The 26,172-nt window shown below is 42.8% G+C and overlaps 1 protein-coding gene across 3 annotated transcripts in view; it reads right to left on the bottom strand.

Annotated features, from left to right (window-relative positions):
- SPEG (striated muscle enriched protein kinase) overlaps window positions 1–26,172 on the bottom strand; it is a 347,211-nt gene that overhangs the window by 124,579 nt on the left and 196,460 nt on the right. For all 3 annotated transcript variants that reach the window (XM_073647347.1, XM_073647348.1, XM_073647349.1), the window contains 14 exons: window positions 20,614–20,874; window positions 15,288–15,446; window positions 15,005–15,194; window positions 13,970–14,199; window positions 13,600–13,719; window positions 12,372–12,476; window positions 9,875–10,081; window positions 9,630–9,753; window positions 7,536–7,708; window positions 6,469–6,581; window positions 6,207–6,375; window positions 5,707–5,800; window positions 4,852–5,052; window positions 3,907–3,967 (listed from right to left, as the gene is read on the bottom strand). In XM_073647347.1, the coding sequence (XP_073503448.1) occupies window positions 3,907–3,967; window positions 4,852–5,052; window positions 5,707–5,800; window positions 6,207–6,375; window positions 6,469–6,581; window positions 7,536–7,708; window positions 9,630–9,753; window positions 9,875–10,081; window positions 12,372–12,476; window positions 13,600–13,719; window positions 13,970–14,199; window positions 15,005–15,194; window positions 15,288–15,446; window positions 20,614–20,874 (2,207 nt within the window). The remainder of the gene's footprint in view (window positions 1–3,906; window positions 3,968–4,851; window positions 5,053–5,706; window positions 5,801–6,206; window positions 6,376–6,468; window positions 6,582–7,535; window positions 7,709–9,629; window positions 9,754–9,874; window positions 10,082–12,371; window positions 12,477–13,599; window positions 13,720–13,969; window positions 14,200–15,004; window positions 15,195–15,287; window positions 15,447–20,613; window positions 20,875–26,172) is intronic.

Raw genomic sequence — 26,172 nt, 5'->3', positions numbered from 1 at the left:
AGTTATATTCTTATACATAGGAGCAGTATTATAGTAATTATATTCTTGTACATATGGGGCAGTGTTATAGTGGTTATATTCTTGTACATAGGGAGCAGTATTATAGAAGTTATATTCTTGTACATAGGGGGCAGTATTATAGAAGTTATATTCTTGTATATAGGAGCAGTATTATAGTAGTTATATTCTTGTACATAGGGAGCAGTATTATAGTAGTTATATTCTTGTACATAGGGAGCAGTATTATAGCAGTTATATTCTTGCACATAGGGGGCATTATTATAGTAGTTATATTCTTGTACATAGGGGGGAGTATTATAGTAGTTATATTCTTGTACATAGGGGCAGTATTATAGAAGTTATATTCTTGTACATAGGAGCAGTATTATAGTAGTTATATTCTTGTACATAGGGAGCAGTATTATAGCAGTTATATTCTTGCACATAGGGGGCACTATTATAGTAGTTATATTCTTGTACATAGGGGGCAGTATTATAGCAGTTATATTCTTGTAGATAGGAGCAGTATTATAGTAGTTATATTCTTGTACATAGGGGCAGTATTATAGTAGTTATATTCTTGTATATAGGAGCAGTATTTTTCTAGTCATATTCTTGTATATAGGGGGCAGTATTATAGTAGTTATATTCCTGTACATAGGGGGCAGTATTATAGCAGTTATATTCTTGCACATAGGGGGCACTATTATAGTAGTTATATTCTTGTACATAGGGGGCAGTATTATAGCAGTTATATTCTTGCACATAGGGGGCACTATTATAGTAGTTATATTCTTGTACATAGGGGGCAGTATTATAGCAGTTATATTCTTGTAGATAGGAGCAGTATTATAGTAGTTATATTCTTGTACATAGGGGCAGTATTATAGTAGTTATATTCTTGTATATAGGAGCAGTATTTTTCTAGTCATATTCTTGTATATAGGGGGCAGTATTATAGTAGTTATATTCCTGTACATAGGGGGCAGTATTATAGCAGTTATATTCTTGCACATAGGGGGCACTATTATAGTAGTTATATTCTTGTACATAGGGAGCAGTATTATAGCAGTTATATTCTTGCACATAGGGGGCACTATTATAGTAGTTATATTCTTGTACATAGGGGGCAGTATTATAGCAGTTATATTCTTGTAGATAGGAGCAGTATTATAGTAGTTATATTCTTGTACATAGGGGCAGTATTATAGTAGTTATATTCTTGTATATAGGAGCAGTATTTTTCTAGTCATATTCTTGCACATAGGGGGCACTATTATAGTAGTTATATTCTTGTACATAGGGGGCAGTATTATAGCAGTTATATTCTTGTATATAGGAGCAGTATTATAGTAGTTATATTCCTGTACATAGGGGCAGTATTATAGTAGTTATATTCTTGTACATAGGAGCAGTATTATAGTAGTTATATTCTTGTACATAGGGGGCAGTATTATAGTAGTTATATTCTTGTACATAGGAGCAGTATTATAGTAGTTATATTCATGTACATAGGGGGCAGTATTATAGTAGTTATATTCTTGTACATAGGAGCAGTATTATAGTAGTTATATTCTTGTACATAGGAGCAGTATTATAGTAGTTATATTCTTGTACATAGGAGCAGTATTATAGTAGTTATATTCTTGTACATAGGAGCAGTATTATAGTAGTTATATTCTTGTACATAGGGGGCAGAATTATAGTAGTTATATTCTTGTACATAGGGGGCAGTATTATAGTAGTTACATTCTTGTACATAGGAGCAGTATTATAGTAGTTATATTCTTGTACATAGGGGGCAGTATTATAGTAGTTATATTCTTGTACATAGGGGGCAGTATTATGGTAGTTATATTCTTGTACATAGGGGCAGTATTATATTAGTTATATTCTTGTACATAGGGGGCAGTATTATAGCAGTTATATTCTTGTACATAGGGGGCAGTATTATATTAGTTATATTGTTGTACACAGGGAGCAGTATTATAGTAGTTATATTGTTGTATATAGGGGCAGTATTATAGTAGTTATATTCTTGTACATAGGAGCAGTATTATAGTAGTTATATTCTTGTACATAGGAGCAGTATTATAGTAGTTATATTCTTGTACATAGGGGGCAGTATTATAGTAGTTATATTCTTGTACATAGGAGCAGTATTATAGTAGTTATATTCTTGTACATAGGGGGCAGTATTATAGAAGTTATATTCTTGTACATGGGGGGCAGTATTATAGTAGTTATATTCTTGTACATAGGGGGCAGTATTATAGTAGTTCTAATTCTTGTACATAGGGGCAGTATTATAGTAGTTATATTCTTGTACATAGGGGCAGTATTATAGTAGTTATATTCTTGTACATAGGGGGCAGTATTATAGTAGTTTTATTCTTGTACATAGGGGGCAGTATTATAGTAGTTATATTCTTGTACATAGGGATCAGTATTATAGTAGTTATATTCTTGTACATAGGAGCAGTATTATAGTAGTTATATTCTTGTACATAGGGGGCAGTATTATAGTAGTTATATTCTTGTACATAGAGGGCAGTTTTATAGTAGTTATATTCTTGTACATAGGAGCAGTATTATAGTAGTTATATTCTTGTACATAGGGGCAGTATTATAGTAGCTATATTCTTGTACATAGGGGGCAGTATTATAGTAGTTATATTCTTGTACATAGGGGCAGTATTATAGTAGTTATATTCTTGTACATAGGGGCAGTATTATAGTAGTTATATTCTTGTACATAGGGGCAGTATTATAGTAGTTATATTCTTGTACATAGGAGCAGTATTATAGTAGTTATATTCTTGTACATAGGGGCAGTATTATAGTAGTTATATCCTTGTACATAGGGGCAGTATTATAGTAGTTATATTCTTGTACATAGGGGCAGTATTATAGTAGTTATATTCTTGTACATAGGAGCAGTATTATAGTAGTTATATTCTTGTACATAGGGGGCAGTAATATAGTAGTTATATTCTTGTACATAGAGGGCAGTATTATAGTAGTTATATTCTTGTACAGAGGGAGCAGTATTATAGTAGTTATATTCTTGTACATAGGGGCAGTATTATAGTAGTTATATTCTAGTACATAGGAGCAGTATTATAGTAGTTATATTCTTGTACATAGGGAGCAATATTATAGTAGTTATATTCTTGTACATAGGGGGCAGTATTATAGTAGTTATATTCTAGTACATAGGAGCAGTATTATAGTAGTTATATTCTTGTACATAAGGAGCAGTATTATAGTAGTTATATTCTTATACATAGGGGCAGTATTATAGTAGTTATATTCTTGTACATAGGAGCAGTATTATAGTAGTTATATTCTTGTACATAGGGGCAGTATTATAGTAGCTATATTCTTGTACATAGGGGGCAGTATTATAGTAGTTATATTCTTGTACATAGGGGCAGTATTATAGTAGTTATATTCTTGTACATAGGGGCAGTATTATAGTAGTTATATTCTTGTACATAGGGGCAGTATTATAGTAGTTATATTCTTGTACATAGGGGGCAGTATTATAGTAGTTATATTCTTGTACATAGAGGGCAGTATTATAGTAGTTATATTCTTGTACATAGGGGCAGTATTATAGTAGTTATATTCTTGTACATAGGGGCAGTATTATAGTAGTTATATTCTTGTACACAGGAGCAGTATTATAGTAGTTATATTCTTGTACATAGGGGGCAGTATTATAGTAGTTATATTCTTGTACATAGTGGCAGTATTATAGTAGTTATATTCTTGTACATAGTGGCAGTATTATAGTAGTTATATTCTTGTACATAGGGGCAGTATTATAGTAGTTATATTCTTGTACATAGAGGGCAGTATTATAGTAGTTACTTTCTATCAGATTATTCTGCATCCTCTCACCTCTGATTCAGAGACTGTAGTTTTTCGGACCACTCTGTCTAGAATATCCTCTTTGGAACAGCTGTGAGGAGTTAAGGACTCGAGCTCTTGTGTTGTTGACCCATAAAACAAACATCATGTATAATGATGTTATACTTCTGCTTTAAACATTGGAGCTGACAAGTGATGGATGCCATTGGCAACTACTCCATCCGTCTCATTCTTTGCAGCATTTGTGATATATCCTGCTCAATGCTGTCCGGATAGATTGTGGCTTTCATGCGTTGCTGGTATACTCATAAGGAAAAGTTTGTGAGGCCATGAATTCATAAAATAATTATTTATTGATAGGTTATTCTAAGGTTAATGTCCCAAGGAAGAAGTTTTGATAACTTCGAAACGCGTTGACTTTGTAACCTATCAATGAACAAGTCTTTTATTAAGTCATCACCTTACAAGCTTCTCCTTATGAGTATACCAGCAGCGCAGGAAAACCTCATTCTATCCGTGCAGCATTTCCTTTGTTCTGACGACCCGAGTCCTGCAGAAGTAGATTTTATGCCATTGAAAGGTTGCAATGTGCAACAGCACCAGGTGAGCGTGCATTCATTTATTTTATCTTGTTTTTAATTGGTTAAAACCCGATTTGCGCTCTCTTTGCTCTCTAGCAATTCTTCTCCTATATATCCTGCATAGGACTGTAGCCTGTAACCCTGGTGACGCATAGGTCTGGAGAAGAGCTGTATGCAAAAAATTGGTAAATGTAATTTTTTTCATCAAGACTGTTTGCAAAGTTGCTTCAGTTTATATGTTAGATGCACTGGTGCAAATGAAATGGATGTGAAATAGCATGAGCACACTTATGGGGCAGTTCACTGGACCTATGACAACTACCCTGGGACTTTCCTCCCCATGATGCCATCATCCCTGCCCCTGTGACTCTACATCCCAGGCAGCGGAGGATACAGCTCCATGATGATTATCAGCGCGCTCCTCTTCTCGAACACCTCGTGGAAGTAAACGATCCGCTCATGACTCAGCCGGGACAGGAGGCTCATCTCCCTCCGGGCGCTCTCCCTCGACGCCCCTCTGGATGAAATGAACTTTGCAGCAAAGTCGAGTCCGCTGGTTTTCTCTACCACGTGTCGTACGTAGGAGAACGCACCTCTGCGGACACGAGAAAGTGGCGAGTGAGAGGGGTCTATAGGTAGAACATACTTTAAAGCGGAATTCCGACTGTAGACATTAAGATATACTGTATCAAATCTTTTATAGTCGGGGGTCTAACAATAATTGGGCTGCTGTGTCCATAACTCACATAAACTATACTAGAGTTCTACACATGCTCCTAAGTCTCCCCCGCTGGGTAAAATGAGGGTCATGGAGCCTCCATACGATGGTGTCCCAGAGTTGGGACCCCCTTCTATCAAACAAGTAGATGGGGGTCAGTTTAGATCTCTGTCTGCCGCATTTGCTTTTTCTACAGTTCATCTGGCAGCGGCTTAAAGGGATCGGGAGACTGGATTCACACTGCCCGATCCTCATCTCTTCCGACCTCATCTGTGGGGACACAGTCAGGAGACTTTCTATAAGGCCGCGTTCACACATTCAGTATTTGGTCAGTATTTGTAAGCCAAAATCAGGAGAGGAACAATCAGAGGAAAAGTATAATAGAAACACGTCACCACTTCTGCATTTATCACCCACTCCCGATTTTGATTTACAAATACTGATGTGAAATACTGACCAAATCCTGACCGTGTGAACGTGGCCTAACAGTCTAGGTTGTGTCTTACCACTCGGATACAGACTGACACTCACCGTCCGATCTCCTTGTGTATGGTGAAGTAATCAGAAAGTCGTCGGGATTTCACTCCGTCAGATTTGTCCAGTGCTGACGCGGCTCCCGGTTCCTCTGCGGAAAACAGGTAAAATACAAGAAGAGTCAATCATTTCTTAGTAGTTGTATCTGTTTCCAAGAAGTGACATCTAATAAGATCTCAATTCAGGGCAGGCCTCGGGCATATCACGGCCCATGGACGACACACACAGTGCGGCCCCCCTGTCTCTGGTCAATCCCTTTTGGTAAGAAGCGTCCTCAGATAATAATCTAATCACTGGTAATTTTTGGTGAAACCTGGCAACAAATGAACATCTGCCCAAAAATCAGAGGATGGACCACGTAACGGATCCTCCAGAGATGGGTGGTGACAGTCTTTGTAGTCACTCTGTTCTTTGGCCGCCAGATGAGGGTCCTGGCCGAGAGACCCCCTTACAGTCTGGGAACATGGATTATATAGACCAGATGACTGGTATCTCACCTTTGCACACCTGTAGTTCGGCCTTACATGACACCTCTCCTGCCACATTTCGGGCCGTGCAGGTGTACACCCCCGAGTCCTCAGGTGCAGCATTCAGGATAACCAGGGAGCACTCTGCATCATCATACACAAAATTAAAGTGTCCGCTTTCCACCAAGAGATCTCCATCCTGAAGAAGAGGAGTACAACATTACCGGGAGATGTATGTAGACCAATGGGTAATATGAAGATGTGGGTGTGAGGGAGGGAGACATGGACGTACCTTGTACCACATTATATCCGGCACTGGTTTTCCTTCCACGACAACTACAAAGCGAGCAGTTTCTCCAGCCCTGATCTCTATATCTTCCATGATAGACTCAAATCGAGGAGACTCTGCGGAGAGGGCACAGAATATAATGAATTGCAGAACATGCAGAAAGCGGACCAGCATCTATGTCCTAGATCAGTGTTTCCCAACTCCAGACCTCAAGAGCCTCCAACAGGTCATGCTTTCAGGATTTCCTTAGCATTGCACAGGTGATAATTGCATCACCTGGACAGACAAAAATTTCATCACCTGTGCAATACTAAGGAAATCCTGAAAACATAACTCGTTGGAGGCTCTTGAGGACTGGAGTTGGGGAACACTGTCCTAAATGACGGCAAACCTCCCAACATTATTGAGCTTCAGTTCTCCCCCGTCCCAAAAAAAAATGTTCCATAAAGTCTCAAGATGGGATCACCCCAAGCAATTCAGGGCAGAAATGACTTCCTGGGCTGTTGCACTCACTGGGGCCAATTTGATTTCCCTTCTGCTGCTCAAAATGTCTCCATACTTGACAACTTTCCAGAATGCGTCTCTGGGAGATTATAACGGTGGTGACCACTTTTTCCAGGTTCTGCCCCTCTATACTCCAAATTCATGTAATGTCTCCACTCTTGATTGTCTAAACGCCCTCCAAGATTATCTTGGTGCCTCACACTAAAAAAAACCTTGCAGGAGGTTTTGGAGCAGTCCAGAAGGATTGCTAACTCTTCAAGAATTCGAGGACTTAATCCTAAATTTCAAGGAACCTACTGGATGACCAGGAAGAGTTGGTAACCGTTACTGTAAGACTTCTGCTGTACTATATTTAATGTAAAATAAGTTGGTCTTAAAGGGGTTATCCAGAACTAAGATAAGGAAGACCTATCCTTAGTCTAGGTCAATATCCAACACCATTCGGCTGTTACCAGGTCAGGTGTTGTGAGGTTTTTAACGCAAAGTTGCTTCATTTTGTCTTATCATGGGCAAATGCGTGTGGTTTCTGGTCAGTTTTACATGTTGTAGCCATCCGCCATTGGTACCTGCCATCTCTATGCTGATGGTGCATTTATCAGCTCCAAACAGGTTCCTGGCTTCAAAAACCAAGTGTCCGACATCCGACTTCTTGGGACTGAAGATGGTGAGTGAGTGTTGGTCATCATCTGGCATACTCATCTCACAAACGCCATCAACACTGCGCAGAATTGTGCCTGCTCTAGAGAGAAGGACGTGTGTTTATAATAATGCATTAACCAATATATATCATTGTGTAGGAAAACATACTTAACACATGATAGATATGTTCCTGCCTGTTAGGACTCATCAGCAAAGAAATGACGAAACCATGAAAGTGCAATTCCGACTTCTTGTGTAAAAAAAAAATTGACTTCAGATAATGCTGTCTCCTCCAAGTTAATGTATTATTCAAGAGTCAGTCTTAAAACATGACTAATCTGTTCCTGCCTTTTAAGCCTCATCAGTAAAGAAGTAAGGACACTGTCGCCCTGCAATACAGCTCGACTCTGGTGAAAGAAAAATTACCTATGTCAAGACTACAAGGAAAAATAGCCATCCTCCTATTAAAACATGACATGCCTGTTCCTGCCTTGTAGGACTCATCAGTAAGATGCAAGGATATTATTGCAAGGCAATTCTGGCTAATATGTAAAAAAAATTACATCTCACAGTGTTGCTTGGGAAAACAGCCCTCCTCGCTTCCAAGTCAATATCCAACTGTGGAATAATTCTTAAAACGTCACAGATCTGTTCCTTCCCTTTAGATTTCATCAGTAAAGGGATGGGAATCCTCTTTCACTGCCATAATAAACCAATCTGTTAAAAAAATTACATCTGACAATGTTACCTAGAAAAAACCCTCCTCCAAGTCAATGTGTGACATTGGCCTTTGTCTTAAAACATGACAGTCCTGTTCCTGCCTTTTAGAATTCATCAGTAAAGAGCAGAGGACACTGATGTGTTGTATTGCAGACTGCCTCTGTTAAGAAAATAACATTTGACAATGCAGGAATGGAAAAATATCCCTTCTCTAAATCAATGTGTGTCTCGTGAAGAAGTCTTTCAACATTACAGATCTGTTCCTGCCTTTAAGCCTCATGAGCAAAGAGCTAAGAAAACGTAGGCACTGCAGTACTGACTTTCCTGGTAAAGAAAAAAACAAAAAAAAGGGAATTCTGACAAAGCCTGGAAAATTATCCTTCCACCAAATCAATGTCTAACTCTATAATAAGTTTTAAAAACACCACTGATCTGTTTATTCACTTTATGCCTCATCAGTGAAAAGCTGAGGACAATGACCCACAGCAGGAAAAAAAAAATTATATCTGAAAGTACTGCCTGGAAAAAATAGCCACCCTCCATTTCAATGTGAAACTTAAGGAAGCAGACTTCAGAAACGACAAGTGTGTTCCTGCCTTTTTGGGCCTCATCAGTTAAGAGCAGAAACTGTTGCACTGCAATACTGACTCAGTCTGATAGAAACAAAAAAATACATGTGACATTGCTAAACCCTTATGACCAACTCTGGAAGGAGTCATAAAATGTCAGGTCAGTAGGTCAGCTCCTGCCTTTTAAGCCTCATGAGTAAAAAGTTAAGAAAACTATTTCACCGCCCAAAAAAACAAGAACAAAACTGAAAAGACAGCTAAAAAAAGCCTGGAAAAAATATCGATCCTTCAAACCAATGTCCAGCTCTGGAAGAAATGTTAAAATAACACAGATCTGTTCATTCCCTTTAAGCCTCATTATTAAAGAGCTGAGAAGACCGTTGCCTTGCACTACTGAGCCGTGTATATTTGACATTGCTGCCTTGAAAGATACCTCTTGTTCAAGTCAATGTGTGACTCCAGAAGGAGTCTTAAAATGTAAAAGATCTGTTCCTGCCTTTTAGACCTCATCAGCAAAGATCAAAGATCACGGCTGACTTTCAATTAGTCAGATAAAAGATAATTTATGATCTTTTTTCTGTTTCATCAATCTCTGATCCTTAAAGATTGGAGCGGACCCCCAAGATCAACAATTACAAAGGATGCAGAGGTAACAATTACGCCCGGCCCTGGTGCCTGAGTTTTGTACCAGGGCCCCGCTCACATGCAGCTCTTCTTTGCAGCAGTTGTTACCTCCTCCAGGTGACTCTGGCATCCACGTGGTTCAGGGTCACAGTGGCGCACAACAGCTGGTTCTCTACCATGCACAGCACCTCAGGACGATCGGTGATGACTGGCGCCTCCTGTAGGTAAGGACCTGTAAAATCAAGTCATGTGTAAGAGCATTAATCAGTTGGACATCAGGCTGTGGATATCACTCATCAAGCTGAAAACATTGCAGAATGTATCCTCCCAGACCCTGGACTTCTTCCTCTCACCTCGGTCTAGAAGTCTGACGCAGTCGCTGGGTGCAGAGGGTTTGCTGTGTGACGTTGTAGTGTATGTGACCACACGGAACAGGTACTGGTAGCCCTTATTTAATGAGCTGACACTATAGCTGGTCTCCTTCAGGTTGCTGGCTATGACCGTCCACTGGAGAGAGCCCACGGCCTGCTGCTGCAACGAGTACGTGAGCTCCGCCACATCTGCCAGGACAGAAACAGACTGTGGGTGATACAAAGTCTCTGCGACGAGTAATAATGAGTCGAGAGCAAAAGACAATCTACATACAAGACATGGAGAGGAGTACCGGGGCACGGGTCAAGCTGTGGGACCAACGATGCTTCGGTCAATCAATTGTGTCTCCTGTGTTCTATATGAGACTGACACGTTGGCCATTAGCTTATCTCCAGGAGAACAATGCGATCGGCAGTCCAAAAATCAGACATCCACATTATACCATCAGCCGTCCGGCACCACCATGCTCAACAGTCAACCAAACCCATCGCTATCGGCAGGTTCAGCCGACATTAGTCTAATGTGTAGGGGGCCTGAAATCACTGAATTACTGATTCTCCTTTAGACTCATTGTCCTGGTGTATAATATGCAACCTCTCTTCTGACTATAACTTCAGAATCCAGACCTCCCCTGGTATCAGCACAAACACTGCGCCCCCGCCGGGAGCTTCATGGCCGAGCAGCTGCCTGCAGCCTTACATCACCAAGCACAATGCTGAGCGTCGGATGGAGTGGTGTAAAGCCGCCTCCACTGGCCTCTGGAGGAGACGTGTTCTGTGCAGTGACGGATCGCACTTCTCTATCTGCGTCTGATGGAGGAGTCTGGTGACTCCAGGAGGACGTTACCCCCTGACTGCATTGTGCCCCTGTACAGATGGTGGAGGAGGATAGTGCTATGGGCTGTTATCAGGGAGCGGCAACGGACCCTCAGCTCCAGTGACGGGAAATATTTATCTTCAGCACAAGACATTGTGGACAATTGCAGCTTCAGCTTTATGGCAACAGTTTGGGGTTCGCCCTTTTCTGTTCCCAGAACAGCGGAGCTATTATATCTGCAGAGACCAGATTCCATATTAATGTTTATGGATGTAGGATGGGAGGTCAGGAAAGATCCTGGTGGTGGATGTAGAGGGGGCACATCCTTTTCTCCATATATGTGTGCATAATGCATACATTTTTATTGTTGCACTGCGATCTACTGGTCAGTTGGTCTTATGAAATGTATTGCTGTACATTTAGCAGGACCTTTCAGTCACACGATCTTCTGCTCCGACCACAGCACCCTGCCGTGAGCTGAGCCGGCCCCTGCCGTGAGCTGAGCCGGCCCCTGATGTGAGCTGAGCCGGCCCCTGACGTGAGCTGAGCCGGCCCCTGACGTGAGCTGAGCCGGCCCCTGCCGTGAGCTGGGACGGCCCCTGCCGTGAGCTGAGCCGGCCAATGATGTGAGCTGAGCCGGCCCCTGACGTGAGCTGAGCCGGCCCCTGCTGTGAGCTGAGCCGGCCCATGCCGTGAGCTGAGCCGGCCCCTGACGTGAGCTGAGCCAGCCCCTGACGTGAGCTGAGCCGGCCCCTGCCGTGAGCTGAGCCGGCCCCTGCCGTAAGCTGACCCGGCCCCTGCCGTGAGCTGAGCCGGCCAATGATGTGAGCTGAGCCGGCCCCTGACGTGAGCTGAGCCGGCCCCTGCTGTGAGCTGAGCCGGCCCCTGACGTGAGCTGAGCCAGCCCCTGACGTGAGCTGAGCCGGCCTCTGCCATGAGCTGGGACGGCCCCTGGCGTGAGCTGGGATGGCCCCTGCCCTGAGCTGTGCCAGTCCCTGCCATGAGCTGAGCCAGCCCCCTGCCATGAGCTGAGCCAGCCCCTGACCTGAGCTGAGCCGGCCCTTGCCGTGAGCTGAGCCGGCCCCTGCCGTGAATTGAGCCGGCCCCTGCCCTGAGCCGGCCCCTGCCTTGAGCTGAGGTGGCATCTGCCGTGAGCTGAGCGGGCCCCTGCCTTGAGCTGAGCCGGCCCTTGCTGTGAGCTGAGCCGGCCCCTGCCTTGTGCTGAGCCGGTCCTTGCCGTGAGCTGAGCCAGCCCCTGCCATGAGCTGAGCCGGCCCTTGCCGTGAGCTGAGCCGGCCCCTGTCATGAGCTGAGCCGGCCCTTGCCGTGAGCTGAGCCGGCCCCTGCCATGAGCTGAGCCGGCCCTTGCCGTGAGCTGAGACGACCCCTGCCACGAGCTGTGCCGGCCCTTGCCGTGAGCTGAGCCGGCCCCTGCCGTGAGCTGAGCCGGCCCTTGCCGTGAGCTGAGCCGGCCATTGCCGTGAGCTGAGCCGGCCCCTGCCGTGAGCTGAGCCGGCCCCTGCTGTGAGCTGAGCCAGCCCCTGCCCTGGGTTGAGCCGGCCCGCACCGTGAGCTGAGCGCGCTTAATACTCCATTCTCGTCCATCTCTCATCCATGTACATTGCTGGTGTGAAATAACAATGAGCAGACAGACAATTATACCGATGGCAGGATCCAGCCTTTTTGGGGGATTCCATCTGAGCTTGACTACTTTTCCGGTTACAGAGGTAATTATAGGGGGACCATCAGGAGGCGTGGGCACCACATCTGTAGGAACAAAGAACAAATAGTAAGTTGATGAAATTGTGCCAGAAACCACAAAATAGAAGTTTCCATCAGTGGAAAACTTCATTCATAGTTTTCACCAGTCGGACGACAGATATTGATTTCACCCTTTACACTCATCTGTTTCAGATGTCTCCTGCCTTCTAGTCCTGGGAAAGGAAGTAGCTATCTGACAGCTGCCACTGACAGCCATATTAGCTATCATGCGACTGATTTCACTGTCGCCCAGTCTTTTACTGGCCTCCCTATTAGTCAGTCATGGTGGAAGATCACCCCCTTCACTGGTAAAGACATCTGACTAATTCCCTTTCACCAGGGGCATCACAAGCACCCGGTGGTATCTGAGACCCCGACCCCAGACAGGCACGGCACTAGTGGCGTGATTCAGTGCCATCCTCATGCTGTCCAGGGTATGAGTCGGTCTGATCAACATGGGAAGGGTTTAGCTGAATATTAGGGGTTTTTACACTTTTTGTGGAGACTTTTATTTCAGTGCGTATACAAGGAAGGCGGCACATTGCTGTGTGACACCAAGGGGGAAAATCTACCTTAAGGAGGCGCAGAGGGGGCACTATTATTTTATGGGGGCACAAAGACTATTATTACTTTTGTACCCAAAATGGATATTATTATTACAAGTGGGGGGAACAAAAGGGTAATCGTACAAGGAAGTGATCATTATTACTGTTGGGCACAAAAGGGTGGTTTTATTATTTTATATGGGCACTATTATTTTATGAGGACACATAAAGGGATAATTTCTTTGGGGCACAAAAGACAAACAGCATTATCTGGTGGGGGGCACTAAGAGGGAAAATTACAAGAAGGGGGTCATAAAGTGGGAATATTACTATGTGGGGCAGGAAGGGGGAATTATCACTTTGTGGGAGACATTAAAGGGTATTATTCCTATGTGGGGGGCACAAAGGGTCTTCATCATCCCTATCCGAGACCTGCCTGGTATCCAGACAGAGTGAGGAAATCTTCATCCTCTAATCCTTCTTGGTGAGAGAGGAAGTAGCTAACTTTTCCTCCTATTTAGGAATAAGAAAAAGGCCTGGACATTGCCTGCCATGAATAGATCATGAAGTCACACAATTCTCACCTGTGACGTAGAGGTGGGCATAGCAAGCAGCTTTGCCCACCTTGTTGGAAATCACACTCTTGTAGACCCCTGCGTGAGAATGACTGACTGACGTGAACACCAGACGATGAATGTCTTTATCTACAAGGAAACAGAACACAAGAGTTCTTATGAGACTTTTCATAATCTCGCTCCTTCAGTCAGAACTGCAGATATTAGCAGAGACTGGTTTACATGAGATTGTGCTGCGAGTTGCTGCTGTGCTAGAGGAACATAAGCTTAATGTCTGACTGCACAGCAAAAAAGATAAGACAGTTAGTTCCCAAGTCTTTTAGGTTTGAGATTTTGTATCTTATGCCTTAGGATTCTACCCCCTTTTGGGGTTTCTTACATTGGGTCATCCTGCAGTCGTCCGTGCTCTGGATCTTCTGCCCATTGTGGTACCAGGTGATCGTAGGATACGGTAAGCCGGTGACCTGACACTCCAGCTGAACTTCACGAGACTCCACCACATCTAAGTCTTGCAGGGGACGTAGGAAATCTGGCATGAGGATCCCTTCCACCTCAATGTCCTGCACCTCCGGTTCCTCCGGAATGGACGGCATCTTTTCAAGCTTGGATCTGAATGATGTATCGTGTTAGAAAGGCAGAGTTTTAGTTTGTAGTCGCATTCTGAGCATCACATGATTTCTTATTTTCCTCTAGATATTGTATTTCGCCACTATTTTGGGATACATATAATGTATTAATTCGCATTTATTCATCCTCCCCACATTTTGGGGGTTCTAGTATTGGGGAGTAAACAATATTTTACTTTTCTTCTGCAGATCAGTTTCTTTATAATAACAGTAAATTGATATATTTTTTCCACTTTTATTACTTTTGCAAGAACAATCATTCTTTTTGTGTGTTGTGAAGTTGCCAGTGCTTTATGGAGTTTTGTAAGGGCTCGCTTTTAGTGAGGTGAGTTATAGATTTCGTTTATACTACATTGAGGTATATATGATTTTTGCCTGCTTTTTAATCTGCTCTTTGGGACAGGGGATAAATATATGTCAAGTGTTAGAGATGCAGAGATACAAATTATCTGTCCTTTTTTTGCTAAAGAATGAAGCAATTTAAATGGAAAAAAGGAAGAGTCTGCGTTTAATTTTTTTTTTTTTTTTAAAAGTTTTAAACTTTTTTTGAAACTTTTTATTTTAGTCCAACTTTCCTGATGGCCCATATATCACGCTGTATTGTGGTGTTTCATGCCTGTCAATGCTCGGGCTACATGGCAACTTTGACTACAGCTCCTGTGCACCTCCTCTTTGTAGCCTGTAACCATTGAGGTGCATAGGGGCTGTATACACAAGGCGATATGCACATATACTGTATTTATTATAGTCCATGATAATGTATATATACACGAGCTGGATTTCCTTACATATGGGTTGAGGCGCCAAGTCTGGGCTCCTCCACATACAGCTCTGCAGAGCACTCAGCTTCCCCATGTTGGCTGCGGGCAGTGGCGGTATATTGACCCTCATCCTCACTAGACACCTGGGTGATTAGCAGGGTGTGATATCCCCTTTCTTGCAGGATATGCAATGTCTCACTCTCTTCCACTGGACGACCTGAAAAGGTAGAAATAAAGAAAATGGTTATGAAATAAAAAAAATTTTCAAATGAGTTAATAAGATCTAAGCGAATCACTGCAGAACACTCACCATCGTGCATCCATGTGACCACAGGCGGTGGTGTGCCACTGATCTTACAATCCAGCCTGGCTGTCCGACCCTCAATCACATCTCGATCCGACATCTTCCTGGTGAAGAGAGGAGCCAGCGAGGGCTGCACTGTCAGCACGGCACTGCACGTCAGCTCATCTAGCAGGTAGATAGCAAGGAGAAAAGAGTTACTAAACTGTCAAAGCAGTACCTGCAGCTACCACTAGAGGGAGATCAGTGCAAACAGAATTAGACAACTCCCTTTGCATTCAATATAAGTTGAAATGCAGTGAGCTCCCCCTAGAGGAGGCGGCAAGTAGCAACAATGTCATAATTTATGAGAGTTTTGCTGTAGAACCCCGTGATTTATGTGAACACCTGTTGAGCATAATACAGAATGTAACTCAGGATCAGTAATGTAATGTATGTACACAGTGACTGCACCAGCAGAATAGTGAGTGCAGCTCTGGAGTATAATACAGGATGTACCTCAGGATCAGAAATGTAATGTATGTACACAGTGACTGCACCAGCAGAATAGTGAGTGCAGCTCTGGAGTATAATACAGGATGTAACTCAGGATCAGTAATGTAATGTATGTACACAGTGACTGCACCAGCAGAATAGTGAGTGCAGCTCTGGAGTATAATACAGGATGTAACTCAGGATCAGAAATGTAATGTATGTACACAGTGACTGCACCAGCAGAATAGTGAGTGCAGCTCTGGAGTATAATACAGGATGTAACTCAGGATCAGTAATGTAATGTATGTACACAGTGACTGCACCAGCAGAATAGTGAGTGCAGCTCTGGAGTATAATACAGGATGTAACTCAGGATCAGTAATGTAATGTATGTACACAGTGACTGCACCAGCAGAATAGTGAGTGCAGCTCTGGAGTATAATACAGGATGTAACTCAGGATCAGTACAGGATCAGTAATGTAATGTATGTACATAGTGACTCCACCAGCAGAATAGTGAGTGCAGCTCTGGAGTATAATACAGGATGTAACTCAGGATCAGTAATGTAATGTATGTACACAGTGACTGCACCAGCAGAATAGTGAGTGCAGCTCTGGAGTATAATACAGGATGTAACTCAGGATCAGTACAGGATCAGTAATGTAATGTATGTACACAGTGACTGCACCAGCAGAATAGTGAGTGCAGCTCTGGAGTATAATACAGGATGTAACTCAGGATCAGAAATGTAATGTATGTACACAGTGACTGCACCAGCAGAATAGTGAGTGCAGCTCTGGAGTATAATACAGGATGTAACTCAGGATCAGAAATGTAATGTATGTACACAGTCACTGCACCAGCAGAATAGTGAGTGCAGCTCTGGAGTATAATACAGGATGTAACTCAGGATCAGTACAGGATCAGTAATGTAATGTATGTACATAGTGACTCCACCAGCAGAATAGTGAGTGCAGCTCTGGAGTGTAATACAGGATGTAACTCAGGATAAGTAATGTAATGTATGTACACAGTGACTGCAACAGCAGAATAGTGAGTGCAGCTCTGGAGTATAATACAGGATGTAACTCAGGATCAGTAATGTAATGTATGTACACAGTGATTGCACCAGCAGAATAGTGAGTGCAGCTCTGGAGTATAATACAGGATGTAACTCAGGATCAGTAATGTCATGTATGTACACAGTGATTGCACCAGCAGAATAGTGAGTGCAGCTTTGGAGTATAATACAGAATGTAACTCAGGATCAGTAATGTAATGTATGTACACAGTGACTGCACCAGCAGAATAGTGAGTGCAGCTCTGAAGTATAATACAGGATGTAACTCAGGATCAGCACAGGATCAGTAATGTAATGTATGTACACAGTGACTGCACCAGCAGAATAGTGAGTGCAGCTCTGGAGTATAATACAGGATGTAACTCAGGATCAGTACAGGATCAGTAATGTAATGTATGTACACAGTGACTGCACCAGCAGAATAGTGAGTGCAGCTCTGGAGTATAATACAGGATGTAACTCAGGATCAGAAATGTAATGTATGTACACAGTGACTGCACCAGCAGAATAGTGAGTGCAGCTCTGGAGTATAATACAGGATGTAACTCAGGATCAGAAATGTAATGTATGTACACAGTGACTGCACCAGCAGAATAGTGAGTGCAGCTCTGGAGTATAATACAGGAGGTAACTTAGGATCAGTAATGTAATGTATGTACATAGTGACTCCACCAGCAGAATAGTGAGCGCAGCTCTGGAGTATAATACAGGATGTAACTCAGGATCAGTAATGTAATGTATGTACACAGTGACTGCACCAGCAGAATAGTGAGTGCAGCTCTGGAGTATAATACAGGATGTAACTCAGGATCAGCACAGGATCAGTAATGTAATATATGTACACAGTGACTGCACCAGCAGAATAGTGAGTGCAGCTCTGGAGTATAATACAGGATGTAACTCAGGATCAGTAATGTAATGTATGTACACAGTGACTGCAACTGCAGAATAGTGAGTGCAGCTCTGGAGTATAATACAGGATGTAACTCAGGATCAGTAATGTAATGTATGTACACAGTGACTGCACCAGCAGAATAGTGAGTGCAGCTCTGGAGTATAATACAGGATGTAACTCAGGATCAGTAATGTAATGTATGTACACAGTGACTCCACCAGCAGAATAGTGAGTGCAGCTCTGGAGTATAATACAGGAGGTAACTCAGGATCAGTAATGTAATGTATGTACACAGTGACTGCACTAGCAGAATAGTGAGTGCAGCTCTGGAGTATAATACAGGAGGTAACTTAGGATCAGTAATGTAATGTATGTACATAGTGACTCCACCAGCAGAATAGTGAGCGCAGCTCTGGAGTATAATACAGGATGTAACTCAGGATCAGTAATGTAATGTATGTACACAGTGACTGCACCAGCAGAATAGTGAGTGCAGCTCTGGAGTATAATACAGGATGTAACTCAGGATCAGCACAGGATCAGTAATGTAATGTATGTACACAGTGACTGCACCAGCAGAATAGTGAGTGCAGCTCTGGAGTATAATACAGGATGTAACTCAGGATCAGAAATGTAATGTATGTACACAGTGACTGCACCAGCAGAATAGTGAGTGCAGCTCTGGAGTATAATACAGGATGTAACTCAGGATCAGTACAGGATCAGTAATGTAATGTATGTACATAGTGACTCCACCAGCAGAATAGTGAGTGCAGCTCTGGAGTATAATACAGGATGTAACTCAGGATCAGTAATGTAATGTATGTACACAGTGACTGCAACAGCAGAATAGTGAGTGCAGCTCTGGAGTATAATACAGGATGTAACTCAGGATCAGTAATGTAATGTATGTACACAGTGACTGCACCAGCAGAATAGTGAGTGCAGCTTTGGAGTATAATACAGAATGTAACTCAGGATCAGTAATGTAATGTATGTACACAGTGACTGCACCTGCAGAATAGTGAGTGCAGCTCTGGAGTATAATACAGAATGTAACTCAGGATCAGTACAGGATCAGTAATGCATTGTATGTACAGAATGACTGCACCAGCAGAATAGTGAGTGCAGCTCTGGAGTATAATACAGAATGTAACTCAGAATCAGTAATGTATTGTATGTACACAGTGACTACACCAGCCGAATAGTGAGTGCAGCTCTGGAGTATAATACAGGATGTAACTCAGGATCAGTACAGGATCAGTAATGTAATGTATGTACACAGTGACTGCACCAGCCGAATAGTGAGTGCAGCTCTGGAGTATAATACAGGATGTAACTCAGGATCAGTACAGGATCAGTAATGTAATGTATGTACACAGTGACGGCACCAGCAGAATAGTGAGTGCAGCTCTGGGGTATAATACAGGATGTAACTCGGGATCAGTAATGTAATGTATGTACACAGTGACTGCACCAGCAGAATAGTGAGTGCAGCTCTGGGGTATAATACAGGATGTAACTCAGGATCAGTAATGTAATGTATGTACACAGTGACTCCACCAGCAGAATAGTAAGTGCAGCTCTGGAGTATAATACAGAATGTAACTCAGTATCAGTACAGGATCAGTAATGTAATATATGTACACAGTGACTGCACCAGCAGAATAGTGAGTGCAGCTCTGGAGTATAATACTGGATGTAACTCAGGATCAGTAATGTAATGTATGTACACAGTGACCGAACCAGCAGAATAGTGAGTGCAGCTCTGGAGCATAATACAGGAGGTTACTCAAGATCAGTAATGTATGTACACAGTGACTGCACCAGCAGAATAGTGAGTGCAGCTCTGGAGTATAATACAGGATGTAACTCAGGATCAGTACAGGATCAGTAAAGTAATGTATGTACACAGTGACTGCACCAGCAGAATAGTGAGTGCAGCTCTGGAGTATAATACAGGATGTAACTCAGGATCAGTAGTGTAATGTATATACACAGTGACTGCACCAGCAGAATAGTGAGTGCAGCTCTGGGGTATAATACAGGATGTAACTCAGGATCAGTACAGGATCAGTAATGTAATGTATGTACACAGTGACGGCACCAGCAGAATAGTGAGTGCAGCTCTGGGGTATAATACAGGATGTAACTCAGGATCAGTAATGTAATGTATGTACACAGTGACTGCACCAGCAGAATAGTGAGTGCAGCTCTGGAGTATAATACAGGATGTAACTCAGGATCAGTACAGGATCAGTAATGTGCAGTATGTACACAGTGACTGCACCAGCAGAATAGTGAGTGCAGCTCTGGAATATAATACAGGAGGTACCTCAGGATCAGTAATGTAATGTATGTACATAGTGACTGCACCAGCAGAATAGTGAGTGCAGCTCTGGAGTGTAATACAGGATGTAACTCAGGATCAGTAATGTAATGTATGTACACAGTGACTGCACCAGCAGAATAGTGAGTGCTGCTCTGGGGTATAATACAGGATGTATCTCAGGATCAGTAATGTAATGTATGTACACAGTGACTGCACCAGCAGAATAGTGAGTGCAGCTCTGGAGTATAATACAGGATGTAACTCAGGATCAGTAATGTAATGTATGTACACAGTGACTGCACCAGCAGAATAGTGAGTGCAGCTCTGGAGTATAATACAGGATGTAACTCAGGATCAGTAATGTAATGTATGTACACAGTGACTGCACCAGCAGAATAGTGAGTGCAGCTCTGGAGTATAATACAGGATGTAACCTCTGCATCTATTGTAATTACGCCTCTGGTTATAACCATATGTAAACTATAGGATTGTGCTGAGAGATGCTTGAAAGTGTAGGGTTAAGCACAAGTGGTAATACATTGTCGGGGTTACCTCGTGCCGTGCTCAGCTTGCAGGTGTAGACCCCGCTGTCATCTTCATGGACTGAGTTGAGGAGCAGCAGACACTGTTTGCCGTTGAATCGCATCTTACAATCCAGCAGAGCCGGCTGCAGCAGTTTCCCACGAAACATCCAGTCCACGTCCAGGTCCTGGGGTCCCGACACCACACACTCAAACACAGCTGCCTCCCCAGCGCACACACTCACATCCTGCAAGGGGGTCACCACCTCCAGCGTGCCGCTGCCGGACGAGGCTTTGATTGCACACACACAAGGATGCAACAGCGAGACACCACAAAGTGGCAGAACACAATGACCAACAAGGAGAAGACAACACAAAGAGAGGGAAGATAACGTGTTACACGGGAAGAGACCGCCAGAGAGGGAGATGCACAATGAGAGGGTGAGGAGCAGAGAGGCACGTTCAGGAGTTCAGTGATACAACTGCAAGAACGTCACAAATTCTCATCCCCAAAATACTCAAGGCACAGTCATTAGTGAAGAGCATCAGAAATCCGCGAGTCGTCTCCTCCTCAGCCTTTTATCTGATCCAGGGAAAGCTGAGTGACAAACAACATGGTGGCTGTTACATATCCCATTGAGATCAGAGTGGCGACCAATAGCGCCTTAAAGGGGTTGTCTCAAGATCTATCTTTAAGAGTGCGCTGCAGCATCCCAGGAGGCTCCTGAAGATTGACAGTTCAGACTGGTGGCATGGTCGCACTGCTGGTCCAAACTTTGTACCATGTTGCAAGCAGAGGCAGCTTTGCTACAGCAGCATCGGAGGAGCACAGATGCACGGAGCAGACTGGATCCATGTATCCTTCCAGCTTAAGAGCAGTGAATACAAGCTCCATTGTAGAGAGCTTGCGAGAGCTGCTCTCCTTGTCTATGAGACCGTCCACTGCTGATGGAGTGCAGAGGTGGTTGATAATCTAGGCAATGAGCAGTAAACTAAACAATTAAAAATCCCTCCATTCTTGAGAAAAAAAAAAGAATATTTTTTAATAAGAAGTAAATTACAAAATTGCTTCTTTTTACAAGCTCTTTACAATTTTACCCATTTATAATTTTTAGACATTCCCCTTTAAAGGAGTTTTTTTGGGATTCAAGAAAAAGTGGCTAAAAAGCAGGGAATGGGTTAAAGGGAATCTGGCACCAGGTTTTTGATACTCCATCCGAGAGCAGAATGATCTAGGATTAGAGCCTGATTCCAGTGATGTGTCACTTACTGAGCTCCTAAACGCCAGCAGTGGTCACCTGAATGATGTACGGCATGGGATCGCTACAGTGAGACCAGTAGGGACTACCGTATTGGTGAGGGATTAAAGAGATATAGAATACTTTGTTTTTTTTTTACTTATTACCTGGTGTTGTCTATTTTTTCATCGTTTCAGTAAAGCTCCTGTAATGTTTGATTCCACAGGGGATGTCACCCAGCTTTCCCGGGTTCCCAAAATACCATTATAACAGAAAGCCAGCTGATTACAGCCACATGGGATGTCACTCAACCCCAAGTCTGGCTGCTCCAAAGGCTACTGTTCATTTTCTGTTACATTACAAGGCAGACATGCCATTCAGGGGTCATATAAAGCTGAGTGACAGTCCAAAAGACCGTAATTCCAGCTGGAGCTTCACACAGCTTTCCCAGGCTCCTGACAGGGACATCTGTCATGTTATATGCACTATATGTATATAAATATATATATCCTCAGGTGTGCAGTACGGTAAGTAATAGCAGCCGCAGAGTTTGTTACCCAGCTTTCCCAGAATCAGATATAACTAGTAGCTGAACAGAACTTTTTACAGCTTGCTAGAAGAAGACGACTCAGCTCAGATTTTCTTAAGATGACAATGCTCTTTACACAAAGCAAGAAATACAGACAATGAAGAAAGTGTAAACTGTAATTTACATCAATTATCAGGAAAGCTGGAAACCTCCTCCTTACTGCACTGTGGATTATACAATCATTTCTTGGCCATTATTTCACATCTCATCTAAAAAAAAAATATTAAAGGTGATGTGACGTTTCCTTCTCTGTTCACATCCACAGTTACATTTTATTTGCCAACTTTCCCAGAATTAAGGGATTTCTCCAGGGAGAGAAGGTAAAACCCATTTGTGGCACCGCGACTTCTCAGATTTGGTGCATCTTTCAGCTGCCGGCATCAGTCACCAACTGGATTACATTTTGTTTCTAATGATGAATTTGTCAGCAGCGCCTGGCAGTGCCCTTTCCGGTCTGTGTTCCATCCATTTTTCAAAAAGTTGGTGGATTTGACCTGGACTGGTGTAAAAAAGTCGCAGAGCTTCGTTTGGTTTGGTGTCTTTTAGGGTTGAGGGAGTATGTTCTATTAACCCTTTCGCCGAGTATGCTCGGGCCGAGCTCCGAGTATTTACAGCTGCTCGGTGATATGGTTGAATCGCTCCCCTGTGCATGATTTGCAACTGTTTGACAGCTTTATTACATGTGAGGAATGTGTAAGAAATAGACATTCCTCTCATGTAATAAAGCTGTCAAACAGTTGCAAATCATGCACACGGGAGCGATTCAACAATATCACCGAGCAGCTATAAATACTTGGAGCTCGGCCCGAGCGTACTCGGCGAAAGGGTTAATAGAACATACTCGCTCAACACTAGTGTCTTTGTTTTGGGGAACCTGTTCTGGGATCTGTATTAAGGAAGAGGGGTCCTATTATTCAGAGGGTTTAAACTTGGATCTGTGTTTAGGGAGACCTGGTCTGGGATTTGTATTAAGGTGAAGGTCAGAAAAAATTAAGATTTAATAAAGGATTATCTGGTCTAAAACTACAAGTCTGCAGTTACTCTATGTGACTGCAGACTTGTGAGTCCTCACATCGTGTGCACTGCAATGGACGGATAAGGAAATAAATGACAAATCTCCTCCTATAACTTTATTAGTGTTAAATACGGCAGCACACAGATTGCACGCAGACACCATCCGTGTGCTGTACGTGTTTTTCACTGAACCATACACTTGCTTTGGCCCTTTTTATCTGTGATACTGGAAAAACTCGAACATGTGAATAGAACCATAGATTATAATGGTTACGGTGGCATGGTGGCTCAGTGGTTAGCACTGCATGGTGGCTCAGTGGTTAGCACTGCAGCCTTGCAGCGCTGGGGTCTTGGGTTCAAATCCCACCAAGGACAACATCTGCAAGGAGTTTGTATGTTCTCCCCGTGTTTGTGTGGGTTTCCTCCCACACTCCAAAGACATCCTGATAGGGAATCTAGATTGTGAGCCCCAATGGGGACAGCGACAATAATGTATTTAAAGCGCTGCAGAATATGTTAGCGCTATATAAAGATTATTATTATCCGTGAAAAAAAATTAAATATGCAAATTGTCTCAGGACTAAAACTCTAGTGCCACCTATGGGAAGCAGCAATCCTAAAAGTCAATATTGACTCTTTATGGCGCCTCTTTCGTCAACCCACTATGACACCAGCAGAATAGATGCTCAGAGAGTCTCGCCTGATTATTGGGACATCGTACTAATTAGACAAGACCAGATGGGCATCGGACGGTCGCTTTGGCAACCTGCCCACGTAGCGCAGTGTCTCATGGAAGAAGAGAGGTGCCGACAAACCATTTAATTACTGCTTTATAATTAGTCCTATACATGGTAGTTCAGACAACCAAACAGAAGATGTAACGTCGGACATCCTGTTATAAGATATGACATAATGGCTCCATAAATAATTGTCTGAATATTATTAGCTTTTTCATTTCCATGATAATTGTACCATAAATTGGTCATTAAGATTCGACTTTTATCACATATCAATAGGAAGTGTTACCAGGTAGGGCTCCGCAGCCGCTTTCCGTCATTCAGAAATGACGACTATCACTTTCTCTAAAGTGAAAAAAAGATTTGCAACAAATTGCATAAAATCCGACGCTTATGCAATTCCTTTAAAGCCGTTAATCAATCCGAAGATTGCACAAAATTCAAATTGCAATAAATCAGATAGCAGACTTCCGTCCCTACAGATCATTATGTGGAGAAAGATCATATGATTATAATCCTACTGACTTGCCATAAAAGTCTAATACGAATGATGTACATTTTAATAATGCTGATCTTCAGGTCTCAATACATTTATTAAATATATGGAATCTCCATTTTTCCTGCTACATTGCTCCAAATCTCCTGCATATCCATAAATAACACAGTTTTGTCTGCCTGCAGTCACCACTAGAGGCAGCGTCGCAGCTTATATTTGCTTTGAGCTCCCTCTAGTGGTGGCTGTAGACGACCTACATGACATCATTTACAGTTTTGCAGGGGATTTGGAGCTCTGTATCATAAAAACTACTAAAACAATGTATTATGAGAATATTCAGAACAGAATACTGCAGGTTAATATATGGACAGTGACTTTATGCTTTTTACATATATTCAATTGGTTTCTGAGGATCAGCGCTAAAGAACAGTGACAGTACATGGACACAATTTATAATCAGCATGATACAAATGGATACATATGGAAGGAACATGGCTGCTCCAGGGAAGAGAGTCATGGCCTGTGGTTTACTTTCTCATATGTCACCTTGGGTAAGATTAGACGGGATGACTAAACGCAGACACTGACTCCAGGCCCCTGGTGTAAATGAGCCGGGGCCGGCGTCACTGTCACATCATTAATATGAGGAACAGTGAATGAAGCAGCAATGATACCCAAGCCCTGCACAGAGGAGCAGTCTCCACCGCGGCCCCATGTAACATTCTGTCCCCACATGCGGTGCACAACCCTCCTCCCTCATTCCCTTCTTAGGAAATCTTACAAAAGTATCCAGAAATGCAAGACATAAGTAATGTAGGGATCCAGACATTGCAACTAATCAACTGCTGGCTCTCCAGCTATTGCAAAACTGAGGCCGTCAGGGCATGTTGGGAGTTGTAGTTTTGCAATAGATGGACAGCCACAGGTTTGGAGTCCACTCTTAATGGCATTATAGTGGCTGGGGGGAGGTGGGGGTTTTGCTTTATGTGAATGAAGATTAATCATTTCAGAATGAAAAGTTCTATAATTTCATAATAAACTTTGTACTTCATTCTTTTTTTACAATTTTGAGATCTTTGCTTGCTGTCAGAGAATAGTCATATTCTGTTTTACATCCAGGTGTGGAAGACAGATGTAAAAACTACAGCTGTTTCTTAAAATTCCATCCTATTTAGACTGGTGTTTTAGCCCTGGACCCTCTAGCTCCCCCCATACTATGACCATCTATTTTGTTATCTTTTCAATTCAAAACATTATCACAGGAAGATGACACGTATCACAGGTAGAGAACCTAGACAATCCTCTGTGACCTAAACACATCAGCAGCAGAAATCTCTCGTGTGGCCAGCTGTTACAATGTATCTGTGCAGGGAAAATGTATCAGTCTGTACTCAGTCTATTTAGAAACTGGATGAAACTGTAACAATTCCTCAGCTGTGAAAAGTATTGAATGGTCACTGTTCTTTGAATAAACTTCAGCTCATCTGACAGCCTGACAAAGACTGACAAAATGTCA

This window comes from Phyllobates terribilis, unplaced genomic scaffold (assembly GCF_046119375.1).
Source record: "Phyllobates terribilis strain yellow unplaced genomic scaffold, ASM4611937v1 Scaffold_9__5_contigs__length_417890890, whole genome shotgun sequence".
NCBI classification, from domain to species: domain Eukaryota; kingdom Metazoa; phylum Chordata; class Amphibia; order Anura; family Dendrobatidae; genus Phyllobates; species Phyllobates terribilis.
This window is presented reverse-complemented; position numbering and strand designations above follow the sequence as displayed.